Source organism: Candoia aspera, chromosome 2 (assembly GCF_035149785.1).
Source record: "Candoia aspera isolate rCanAsp1 chromosome 2, rCanAsp1.hap2, whole genome shotgun sequence".
NCBI lineage: Eukaryota > Metazoa > Chordata > Lepidosauria > Squamata > Boidae > Candoia > Candoia aspera.
Genome location: NC_086154.1, coordinates 220,761,133 through 220,774,550, shown reverse-complemented (window position 1 = coordinate 220,774,550; position 13,418 = coordinate 220,761,133). Strand labels below are relative to the sequence as shown.

The 13,418-nt window shown below is 40.7% G+C and overlaps 1 protein-coding gene across 1 annotated transcript; it reads right to left on the bottom strand.

Annotated features, from left to right (window-relative positions):
- Positions 1–259: 259 nt before the first annotated feature.
- Positions 260–10,035, bottom strand: GIN1 (gypsy retrotransposon integrase 1). The gene is given in 6 exon segments (XM_063293128.1): positions 260–429; positions 431–549; positions 1,838–2,021; positions 2,024–2,125; positions 3,900–4,016; positions 9,639–10,035. Coding segments are annotated over 6 exon segments (963 nt in total). The 5' UTR covers positions 9,927–10,035; the 3' UTR covers positions 260–276.
- Between the last annotated feature and the right edge of the window lie 3,383 nt (positions 10,036–13,418).

Below are 13,418 nucleotides of genomic sequence, written 5' to 3'. Positions count from 1 at the left end.
TGTGCGCTGCTAGGAATCTTTAAATATTGATCTATATTTTTCAAAGGAATTTACAAATATTTTTATCCCTTGGTGGTTCTGGAAGAGAATCTGCAGGCAGAGTTACTATTTCTGAGCATGTTTCAAAAGAATAGTTTGAAATATGTGTATGTGTGTTTGTAGCAGCTGAGCCTAAAACAGTCCAGTGAATAGGAAATTAAACCAGAACTAAGTTATTTGCATACAAATGACAAGTTCAGAACCATTTATTCTCATGAAGCCCATACCATATTTTATTCAGGTTGCCTTATTCTGAAAAGTCCAATAATCTACAGACCATTGCTTGGGATTCAAAGTAGCTGATTCAGTGCAGTTTGGGCCTATAAATTCTAGATGCATGGTACTTTTACACTCTGAAAAAACAAGGTCCTTCCTCAGGAGGGATTCACCATGGACTAGGAGGTCCTTTTGCAGAGAATACCTCTGCTCTGCTCTGCTCTGTGGATGTTCCAGATGAACCAACATAGTCATGGTCAACCACAATGGCACTTTGCCAAACATAGCTGCCACCTACAACAGACAAAATATCTTCATTAAAGGTACATTTATCCAATCATAAGTATTAACAGGATAGAAATTTCACTAACCATCCTTCAGCTTCGCAGTAAGGATGATAAATGTCTGCAAAATACAAAAAACAAAGCCTAAAACATATCGTATCTCATATCAAAAAAGAGCAAAAGCAGTATGGCAGGACAGGCAATTCTCTTTCTCTCTTTTTATGGTGGGCACAAGTAATCTTAGATATTTCCATAAAAATCTGAAAACAGAGGGTAGAAGGACTAATATGTAGAAATTTCTCTGATATATAGAAGGTGCTGTAAATAGTGAAGGAAATGACTGCAGTTAGTTATATGTTATAGGAAGCCAAAATCATTTTTTCACATATTCACACATTTTCACATATTTCCCTCCTTTAATTATTAATTACATGTTCAATAGTCCTTAATAGAAATAAATTAAGAGAACAACATTTATACGTTCAAGATTCCTAGAGATTAAACTCACCACTGAGGAGCTTCTTTGCAAAATGATAAATAAATAATTCACTAGTATATTTTACAGTTAAACCCTGTAAAAATACACACACTCTGTGTTGCAATTCAGATCTTTGAAGTATGTTATTATTGGCTCCTTTCTAAATTACTAAATTAGTAATTTAAAGGGAATGAAACAACACAAAATAAAAATGATATTGCTGAATCTATCACAACTAAGCTGGTGTTCAAAATTAAATATTTCTATAATCTTCTCTGAAATAGGGCAAAAAGCAAAACAAAAACCTCTCTGACATACTTACTGACATCGTTAAGATATTCATCCTCTCAATAAACGAATACAATAGTTTAAGAGATGCCAACTTCAGAGGCATTCAAAAATCCATTCTTTTTACTGGCTAGATTAGACAAAATGATTTAAATTTATGGAAGAAAAAAAGACAGGAAGTATCCTTTATATCTTATCTAGTACTGGTGTCCTGCCAGCAGCAATTATGTAAGCAATAATAATAAAAAAAAAAACCCAGAGCTCTCAGCAACTGCTGCTTGTGGACAATATCTGTTCATGTGTCTTAATCTCACTCTCTCTCCTGACATAGACCCCTCATTTCAGAAAAAAAAAAACCATTTTTTTTAGGAACAATAACTTGGAAGAAAAGCATTGCCAACTGGGGGCAGACTAGAAGCACAAGATCTAAAGATATCAAACTATGGGTTTTTTGAAGAGGTACAGGAATGGCTTTTGACTTACACTGTTCTATAATAAAACCCTCCCCTGCCCAAAGAATTAGAAAAAAAACTTTTATCTTGATTATGTGATTCTCTTATATATGATTTAAGGTGAGATATTCTGATGTGGCGTTTCAGTCTTGAGCCTGTAGCATCTCTCAGTATTGTGCAACCATTATTAGTGATAGAGTCTATAATGCAGGGGCCAATCTATTCAAAGTGGAAACACCCATCTTTCCACCAGGTTTTATTTTTGGTCTAAGGACTTCTTGTCCAACTTTAAGAAGACAAGGATTCAGCTGTTTAGGCTTCCTTCTAACATGGGCCTTGTTCCCTCTCTGTGGGTCCACATCTATTTTCTTCAAAGAAAATAATCTTTTAGTTAAGAATACTTTGGCTGAAGGTGTACAGAGACCAACATGTGTTTTCAGAGTATTTGATACATATAAACTTGATGCAATCTGCCCATGGTCCATACTGTTTCTTTATGTATATATGTGTATAAAACATACATTCATTGTTATTTATATGTGTCTAAATAACTGATCAATCTCTATTTTCTGACAGTCTAAAACAATTCCTTTGAATTAAGCTGCTTTATTTAATATATTTAAGATTCCTGGTTTTAAGCATTTGCCAAGAATTAAACTTAGACCTATATTGGACTGTAGTGCATAGTGGATAACCTGCAATTCTCAGCTACAAAAAAATGCTGCTAGAAGTACCACTCATTTTTTCCTGTCATTTTCGGCTCCCTCCATAAGGAAATTGCTTAAAACTCTGTCATCAGTCCATGTTTAAGCCCAAACAGGTAACGTGCAGGTTTTAGTGATCTTATAAATATTCAGGCTTCAGAAACCTCTTCCTGCTTCACACAGCTTCCAAGCATTATAAAGTCCAGATAAAAGTATATAAAAGGGCTATATATATAATAGACTGCAGAATTCCCTGTCAGTCCTTCTATCCCAGCTGTCCCTTTTCTTCTCTGCCTTCCAGTTCTCCAACCCACTAGGATCTGCTATGCTAATTTGGTGGTCTCCTTTGTCTCCCCCACTTTAGGCTAATCCAATTTTTTCTCTCCCAGTGGAAGGAAGATAAACTCCCTCTTGCCAAATTTCTTGAAGTTTGGAATGCTCGGTTTTCCTGTCTTTCTGCACCTGCCTCTACCTGGTTTAAATCTCTCACCTTCAGAATCTTTCTAGCTGACAATGCCAGTCATTCAGTTCTGATAGTGAGCTGACTGATGAACATTCTGCCATAGCCCAACTTCAAGCAGCTGTAAGCAGGTGCAACCCTAGGTGGCAGGATATCAATTGCTGGTTTCTTGCCGCCATTCTAAGTTTAAAAAGAAAATGTCTTGTCTTCAACAGCCAGATGATCACTCAATCAATTCACTGGCACAGTCTCCCATTGCTAATGGCAATCTGCAGCAAGCCCTGAAGAAAATAGGAAAATAGGAAAAGATCCATTGCTTTTCCTTTCCTCCCATCAGTAACCGGCAATAGGAGGGACATGTATGGTTGATAACCTCTTCCAAAAATGGGGCCAAAGATGGGAACATGTTATTGCCAGACTGTGGAAGCTTCAATAAGCCTTATTCCAACATACTGGCTGTTTTAGAATATCTTAATCCTCCATTTTTAACTCTAAAAGCTGAAGGAGCACATAAAGTTAAACTATACCATTGCATTCTATTCAATGACTACTGAATCTATTTTATGAGATGGAGAGAGACTTACTTGGCAACTTGAAGTCCTTTCCTTCATTGCTCTCTCGGCTTAACTGCAGTTGCAATTCTTGTGAACATGTTCTTTCCTTTCTGTAAACTTGATGGCAAATCAGGATTTCCATTAATATTTGGAAATATGGTGTGTTTGGATTACTGTCCTTTTTTAAAAGGGAGGGAAAAGAAACACACTTATTGTTGACATTGCAATACTAAAAAACACAGTTCCCTTAGACAAACTGTATTATATCAATCTCTAGAAATACTTGGAAATATACTTTATATGATGTACCTTATTTCTGAAATAATGTATTGCATATTTTTTTTAAAAAGTAAACTAAAATAAATTAGAGTATAAAACTAAAGCCATCCAAAGGCTGATAATGGAGCCACTGAATGCAGAGTACCTGCTCCTTCACCAATGGAGAGGAAGGTTCATTAGAAGGATGATACTTAGGCATCCAAAACCCTCCCAGTAGGTTCACAGAAACCTCCCTAATCCTCAGTACCTGCCTAGCAATGATCTATAAGCATAGAGGGGGAAATGGATATGTCACAGGCAGTCAATGATCCACAGACGATTACACTTTGTCCTTCAAGAAAACAATCCATGAAATTGAATCTTTCTGAAATTGGTTTAGCAAATTTGTATCTATTGACAATAGTGGAAGGACCAAAGAAAACAGTGGCTCCACCCTCTATCTTAGCCATTACAAACTAATGGAGTCTATAATAGTAGGTCTGCTATATTTCCCGGATTGTTAAGCAAAGACCTCATGTTACCGTGACTTCCTGCTGGCTTCCAATGAGCAAAGTCAATGGGGAAGCCTGCAGGAAGTCACAAGTCCTGGAAGACTTGCAAGCAGGCTGGCATGTGGGTGCTATGGTGTGGGTGGGTGTGGGGAGTGCTGTGGCACCGCACAAATGTGGGTGGGCATGAAAAGGCATGTGGGCACTATGGAGTGTGGATGGGGGGCTGCTGTGGGCAGGCATACACTACATATTCTGTAGTGCGCTCCTTGGGAGAAAAAGTGGCAGCAGTAACTTACAGGAGCAAGTTGCAACCTTCCTGCTGACTTCCCCATTGACTTTGCTTGTAAGAAGCTGGCAGGGAAGGTCACAAATGGTGATCACATGACCATAGGTTGCTGCAACTGCTGTAAATGTGAGCCAAGTGCCCAAATCGTGATCACCATAACCGTGTGGGTGCTGAGACAGTCAGAACTTTGAGGACCAATTGTAAGTAGCACTCATTCAGCACCATCGCAACTTTGAACAGTCGCTGAACGAGTGGTTGTTAACAAAGGACTACCTGTACATTTAAGAGCTCTAAACAGTTAGTGAGACAGCACCTATTCTTGCAATACTGTATTGAGCCTTTTTCAATGAGACTTGCAGTTATCTCCTATAAAGCCTGAGTGACTGCCATCAAAACTAATCACAGAAAGCAACATAAAGGGAATTTGAAGGGAAACTTCAAACTGAAAAACAGAGTCCCAACATGGAACTCTTCCATATACCACATCACAGTACTCAACAACCAAACGTAATTTCAGGACTTCCAATAGTTTTTGGCTTCCATGACATATACAAGTTTATGCCAGACATATTATGGCTTCTGTGTTGCAGCCCCTGCCCTGTGGAACAGCCTCCCCACTGAGGTCTGATAGGCCCCTATCCTTCCGGAGAGCACTTAAAACCTGGCTCTTCCCCCAGGCGTTGGGATCAGGCAAGGTCAGGGTAGGACAAGAAGTGTGGCTGTGGCACCAGGTTTTTCTGTTTTTAGTTATATCGCTCTTCTATTTTTTTTAATATTGTTTTGTAGGTTGTAAGGCTAAAAGAAAATCATTGTCCTTATGTAGCATGATGATCACTGCTCAAAAATTAAGAGAAGTAACAAAGGCAGGCATGATGGCTCCAAGCACAATTTATTTTTTTAAAAAATAGGGTAATTAATCATTTGAGATATAAAGCTATTTATTGAAGTTGTATTTTTAAAAACAAAACAAGAACCTGCTGAATGATATATTCATCAGTGTTGAGGTTTTCCTGCTAACGATTAAGACTGCTATTGTACCTAATCACTTTGGCTGGGTGAACAGGTCGTATTTGATTGTCTCCTCTCACGTGCTTCATGCAAATTGCCTGGGGGGAGGAAACCTGCCCGGACTTGTTCTTACTTCCTCTTTTTTTCTCTCTGCTGATATGTAGCAAGCCAGGCTTGCTCTCAATGAGAGCTAAGTCCTTTAAATATGTTTTGCTTTTGTTTATGCTTTCTGTAAATAAATTATTTTTATAGATATGCCTGGTGTGTGTGACTTTTCTGATCTCTCCTGGGCTAAAGGCTTTCCCAGCATTCTGCCAACAGGTTATGTGCCCAGTGAGCAACCCAGTAAACAGCCCAGTAAAACCCAGAGAGAAAAGAGAGATCAGCTCCACACCTCATGCACAATTTAAAGGCAGGTAGCAAAGACCTGTGAAGATTTTCCTTGGAGCCGCCTGGAGATTTTCCAGCAACTGCCGGTCTACAGGACAAAGAAGCTAGCTGAGGTGACTTGCAAAAGAAGGAAGAAGCCATGGCTACCTCCCAACCCTCAGCGATGCCTCTGGAGCGCCTATCAGAGACCAACTATTTGAATTGGGCCCTGAAGATGGAGATGTATCTTCGCAGAGAGAATCTTTGGCTGCCAATTGGTGAGCAAACCCCCCAAAATCCCAGTGCTGAATGGCTGAGACAGGATGAGTGGGCTAGAGCCACCATTATCTTGGGAGTTGAGGACAATCAGCTAGTCCACGTGCGAGGCATGCAGTCTGCAAAGCAACTTTGGGACGCTTTGAGAGACTTACATGTAAAGGCAACAGCAGGGAGTAAAGTTGCTCTGACGAAAAAGCTGTACAGAGCCTACCTTGCAGAAGGAGATAGCCTTCCTGAGCACCTGCATTATATTCAGCAGCTGTTTGTTGAGTTGCAGGAGAGAGGAATGGAATTTACACCTCTCACAAAATCATATATCCTCCTGTCCTCACTGAATGAAATGTGGGACACGCTGATTTGTACCCTGGAGGCTATGCCTGAAGCAGACCTCACCCCATCGTATGTTACACAGTGCTTACTCACTGAATGGGAGAAGAGAGAGGAAAGATCCCCCCCCATCTCTTCTGGAAAGCTGCAAGACCAGAAAATGAGGGAAAAGAAGGGAAAGGAACCTGAGGCCACAGCGCTAGCAAGCCAGCGATGCTTCACTTGTGGTTCAGCTGGACATTTGCAAAGAGACTGTGCCATGAGACCCAAGAGTAGAAAGACAGAGAAGAAGAACACAAGGGCAACACAGAAGAAGGCTCTTCAGACAACCCAAATTGCACAGGTTGCTGAGAAGGGTAATTCTGATGTATGGGTGTTAGATTCTGGGGCCAGTTGTCATTTATGTAATTGTAAAAGCTCTTTTGTGTCACTGTCTAAAACTGAAAGACAAAGTGTATCTTTGGCTGATGGGTCTGTGACCAAAATTATGGGACAAGGTGACTTGTATTTATCCTGCTTAGGAGAAACTGTAAAAGGTGTGTTGTATGTGCCAAATTTACAATCAAACCTTTTATCTGTGGCGCAATTGGCTGCAACAGGGTATATCATAACATTTAAGAAAAATGGTTGTGAGATACGAAAAAATGGGAAATTGTGTGCTACTGGTATGTTAAAAGACTCCTTGTACATTGTGCAAAATGCAAGGAAGCCAAGCTGCAAGGCTGCAGTTGGCAACACTCCATATCATGACCAATGTGTACACCTGATGCACAGGAGATTTGGTCATGCTAATTTCAAGTATATAGCACAAATGCCACAGCTGTGTGCTGACCTAAAGATAAAACCCTGTGATAAATACTTAGACTGTGTAGTTTGCAAAGAATGCAAAACACTAAAAGCTCCTGTGAGTAAGCACAGTGACAGAGTTACAACTAGACCTTTGGAAATTGTACACTCTGACATTATTGGTCCTTTTGCTCCAAGTCTTGGACAAGCAAGGTATGCAATGACCATCATTGATGATTTCTCAAGATACACATTTATCTACATCTTAAAACATAAAGATGAGGCATTTGAGAAATTTAAAAGTTTTGTGACGTGGGCAAATGGAAAATTCCCTAGGCCTGTATCTGCACTCCAATGTGATAGAGGAGGAGAATACCTTTCTCACAAATTCAGAAGGTTCCTAGTGGAAAAGGGGATAGAACAAATTCTTTCTAACCCGTACACCCCTCAGCAAAATGGTGTTGCTGAAAGAAAGGGCAGAACCTTGCAAAATGCGATGGAATGCATGATTAAAGATTCACAATTATCTTTTAAGTACTGGGGAGAGGCCATATCTACTGCCACTTATGTACAAAACAGATTGTATAACTCTGTGATTCAGGACACTCCATTCCATTTGTTTTATGGTGTGAAACCAAAGGTAAACCATCTTAGAGTGTTTGGTAGCACTGCATGGGTTCACATTCCAAAACAGCAGAGAAGGAAAGGAGGCCCCACAACAAAGAAAGCCATCTTTGTTGGCTATGAACAAAGCCAAAGGAGCTACAAGTTCATAATGGGAGAGAAATTAATAATTAGCAAAAGCGCTTCTTTTGCTGAACAAAACTGGGGGAGATTAAATTCTAGCTCTCCAGTTGATCTGACCACCACAAGAGAACAGCAAGGACTTGCTGATGGTGATCTTTTGCCTGATGAGGACATTAAACCAAAAAGCAAACTGAAGATCTGTCTGATGAGACAGATGCTTCTCAGGAAAGTGATAGGAGTCAAAATTTAAGCCCTGTATTACCTCGCAGATCTCAGAGGAGTAATAAAGGCGTTCCTCCATCACGTTTTCAGGCTGAAACAGTAATGGCTTTTCACATATTCACAGAACCTGAGTCTTTAGAACATGTGAATGCTTTACCACCAGAGATTGCACAAAATTGGCATTCTGCCATGCAACAGGAATTAGCATCCTTGAAAGAAAATAAAACATGGAAACTGGTAAATCTACCTCCCAATGAACGCTGTCTGGGTTGTAGGTGGGTTTTAAAACTGAAAAGGGATGCTGATGGCAAAATCCAAAAATATAAAGCAAGGTTGGTTGCAAAAGGGTTCACTCAAAGGAAAGATTTAGACTTTGACAAGACTTTTGCACCAGTTACTAAAGGTGAATCAATTAGATTACTGTTAAAAGTTGCTGCACTGAAAGGAATGTCAGTTAACCACTATGACATTCAAACTGCATTTCTCTATGGAGATTTAGATCACAAATTATACATGCAGCAACCCCCTGGCTATGAAAAAGGGGAGGATCTAGTCTGTGAACTGCAGAAGTCAATCTATGGGTTAAAACAAGCTGCTAGATCCTGGAACCAAAAAGTAGATGAAAAACTGCAGAATTTTGGTTTTGAAAAAGGAAAAGCAGATCCCTGTGTATATATGAAGAAGGACAAACAAGGCTGTATGTATCTGTGCATTTATGTTGATGATTTGCTGCTGTTCACATCAACAGAAAAACAAAGGCTTGATTTTGAAGCCTGCATGAAAAGCCATTTCATATTAAAAAGCCTTGGAATTATAACAACCTAGGTTTGGAAAAACACAGGAAGAAGGATGGTAGCTTTCTGTTAAACCAAAGGGGAGATAATGGTAAAGTAATGTGAATGGAAAGACATATAAAGTTGTCAGAGAAGATTGGTTTGCATCTTAATCTATAGTGTAAAAAGGGGAGTGTTGAGGTTTTCCTACTAACGATTAAGACTGCTATTGTACCTAATCACTTTGGCCGGGTGAAGAGGTTGTATTTGATTGTCTCCTCTCACGTGCTTCATGCAAATTGCCTGGGGGGAGGAAACCTGCCCGGACTTGTTCTTACTTCCTCTTTTTTTCTCTCTGCCGATATGTAGCAAGCCAGGCTTGCTCTCAATGAGAGCTAAGTCCTTTAAATATGTTTTGCTTTTGTTTATGCTTTCTGTAAATAAATTATTTTTATAGATATGCCTGGTGTGTGTGACTTTTCTGATCTCTCCTGGGCTAAAGGCTTTCCCAGCATTCTGCCAACAATCAGAGCACCTATGGTTTTAATTCTCAATGAACAATTATCAAAGATACCATGATATCTTACTTACCTTACCTGATGAGTAAGTTCTTCACCTTGATCTAGAGCTATTTTCTGAAGTAGTAAGTAACAGAACAATGTCTTCATAATTGCCTTAGCCATTTCAGCTGCCATTTCAACTGCTGAAAGATCACGTAATGGCAAACCAAAGCTTACTGAGTAAAAACATCTATCAGTAGGATGGCATACATGTTTTTTGCTGGTGGCATCAAAAGGGCCCATTAAGAGCATAAGAGCCACATTTCATGGATTTTCTGCTTTTATAATATGGAATCTGAAAGCTGGAACAGCAGTATTCATCATTATCTGACAGTGCTGGCAAGCATATACCTGTGCGAAAAAGAGAGTTAAAATTAAGTTTCTGAACCCCTTAGAATTACTTGCAATCCTGCAGTACTGTGACCTATAAAGTGATATGTGTCAGAGTATACTTGATGTATAGAGAATTTTACTGTATGAATGAGAAAATGCCAAGGCTGTTGCACAGCTGAGAGCACTAAGTGATTAGCTTGGAAGGATCATGAGATGTAATTGCCGGCACCTGTAGATTGACTCAGCACCTATCATTGTATATATATATAAGCAGTATGGGATGAACAAGGGGTGTGTGTTACTGTGTGTAGTATATATTGCTGGTAAGAATTAGCTTCTTCAGCAAAGGATCGTTACCTTGTCGTGGTGCTGGGGCTTGAGCACCTCAATGATGCCATGAGCTAAACCGTAAAGGGCCACCCAAGACGGGAAGGTCATGACAGAGAGGTCAGACTAAATGCGATCCCTGGGGAAGGTAATGGCAACCCACCCCAGTATTCTTGCCGTGAAAACTAAATGGATCTGTACAACCAGAGATATGTCGGTATACCATCGGAAGATGAGACCCCCAGGTCGGAAGATGGTCAAAATGCTACTGGGGAGGAACAGAGCATAAGCTCAACTAGCTCCAGACATGATGACGCAGCTAGCTCAAAGCTGAAAGGACGGCTAGCAGCCGACGGTGCTGGTGGTGAACGGCGAATCCGATGTTCTAAAGATCAACACACCATTGGAACCTGGAATGTAAGATCTATGAGCCAGGGCAAATTGGATGTAGTTATTGGTGAGATGTCAAGATTAAAGATAGACATTCTGGGCGTCAGTGAACTGAAATGGACTGGAATGGGCCACTTCACATCAAATGACCACCAGATCTACTACTGTGGACAAGAGGACCACAGAAGAAATGGAGTAGCCTTCATAATTAATAGTCAAGTGGCTAAAGCAGTGCTTGGATACAACCCCAAAAACGACAGAATGATCTCAATTCAAATTCAGGGCAAGCCATCTAACATCACAGTGATCCAAATATACGCCCCAACCACAAATGCTGAAAAAGCTGAAGTAGAGCAGTTCTATGAGGATCTGCAGCACCTACTGAACAACACGCCTAAAAGAGATGTTATTTTCATCACAGGAGACTGGAATGCTAAGGTGGGCAGTCAAATGACACCTCGAATTACAGGTACGTATGGCCTGGGAGAACGAAACGAAGCAGGACATAGGCTGATAGAATTTTGCCAAGACAATTCACTCTGCATAACAAACACTCTCTTCCAACAACCTAAGAGACGGCTTTATACATGGACTTCACCAGATGGACAACACCGAAATCAGATTGATTACATCCTTTGCAGCCAAAGGTGGCGGACATCTGTATAGTCGGTAAAAACAAGGCCTGGAGCTGACTGTAGTTCAGATCACGAACTTCTTCTTGCACAATTTAGGATCAGACTAAAGAGATTAGGGAAGACCCACAGATCAGCTAGATATGAGCTCACTAATATTCCTAAGGAATATGCAGTGGAGGTGAAGAATAGATTTAAGGGACTGGACTTAGTAGATAGGGTCCCGGAAGAACTCTGGACAGAAGTTGGCAGCATTGTCCAGGAGGCGGCAACAAAATACATCCCAAAGAAAGAGAAAACCAAGAAGGCAAAGTGGCTGTCTGCTGAGACACTAGAAGTAGCCCAAGAAAGAAGGAAAGCAAAAGGCAACGGTGATAGGCGAAGATATGCCCAATGACATGCAAAATTCCAGAGGTTAGCCAGAAGAGATAAGGAATTATTTTTAAACAAGCAATGTGCGGAAGTGGAAGAAGACAATAGAATAGGAAGGACAAGAGACCTCTTCCAGAAAATTAGAAACATTGGAGGTAAATTCCAGGCAAAAATGGGTATGATCAAAAACAAAGATGGCAAGGACCTAACAGAAGAAGAAGAGATCAAGAAAAGGTGGCAAGAATATACAGAAGACCTGTATAGGAAGGATAACAATATCGGGGATAGGTTTGACGGTGTGGTCAGTGAGCTCGAGCCAGACATCCTGAAGAGTGAAGTTGAATGGGCCTTAAGAAGCATTGCTAATAACAAGGCAGCAGGAGACGATGGCATCCCAACTGAACTGTTCAAAATCTTGCAAGATGATGCTGTCAAGGTAATGCATGCTATATGGCAGCAAATTTGGAAAACACAAGAATGGCCATCAGACTGGAAAAAAATCGACCTACATCCCCATACCAAAAAAGGGAAACACTAAAGAATGTTCAAACTATCAAACAGTGGCATTCATTTCACATGCCAGTAAGGTAATGCTCAAGATCCTGCAAGGTAGACTTCAGCAATTCATGGAGCGAGAATTGCCAGATGTACAAGCTGGGTTTAGAAAAGGCAGAGGAACTAGGGACCAAATTGCCAATATCCGCTGGATAATGGAAAAAGCCAGGGAGTTTCAGAAAAACATCTATTTCTGTTTTATAGACTATTCTAAAGCCTTTGACTGTGTGGACCATAACAAATTGTGGCAAGTTCTTAGTGGTATGGGGATACCAAGTCATCTTGTATGCCTCCTGAAGAATCTGTATAACGACCAAGTAGCAACAGTAAGAACAGACCACGGAACAACAGACTGGTTTAAGATTGGGAAAGGAGTACGGCAGGGCTGTATACTCTCACCCTAGCTATTCAACTTGTATGCAGAACACATCATGCAACAAGCTGGCCTTGAGGAATCCAAGGCTGGAGTTAAAATCTCTGGAAGAAACATTAACAGTCTCAGATATGCAGATGATTCCACTTTGATGGCTGAAAGTGAAGAGGAACTGAGGAGCCTTATGATGAAGGTGAAAGAAGAAAGTGCAAAAGCTGGTTTGCAGCTAAACCTCAAAAAAACCAAGATTATGGCAACCAGCTTGATTGATAACTGGCAAATAGAGGGAGAAAATGTAGAAGCAATGAAAGACTTTGTATTCCTAGGTGCAAAGATTACTGCAGATGCTGACTGCAGTCAGGAAATCAGAAGACGCTTAATCCTTGGGAGAAGAGCAATGACAAATCTCGATAAAATAGTTAAGAGCAGAGAGATCACACTGACAACAAAGGTCCGCATAGTTAAAGCAATGGTGTTCCCTGTAGTAACGTATGGCTGTGAGAGCTGGACCGTAAGGAAGGCTGAGCGAAGGAAGATCGATGCTTTTGAACTGTGGTGTTGGAGGAAAATCCTGAGAGTGCCTTGGACTGCCAGAAGATCCAACCAGTCCATCCTCCAGGAAATAAAGCCAGACTGCTCACTTGAGGGAATGATATTAAAGGCCAAACTGAAATACTTTGGCCACATAATGAGAAGACAGGACACCCTGGAGAAGATGCTGATGCTAGGGAGAGTGGAAGGCAAAAGGAAGAGGGGCCGACCAAGGGCAAGGTGGATGGATGGTATTCTAGAGGTAACGGACTCGTCCCTGGGGGAGCTGGGGGTGTTGACGAC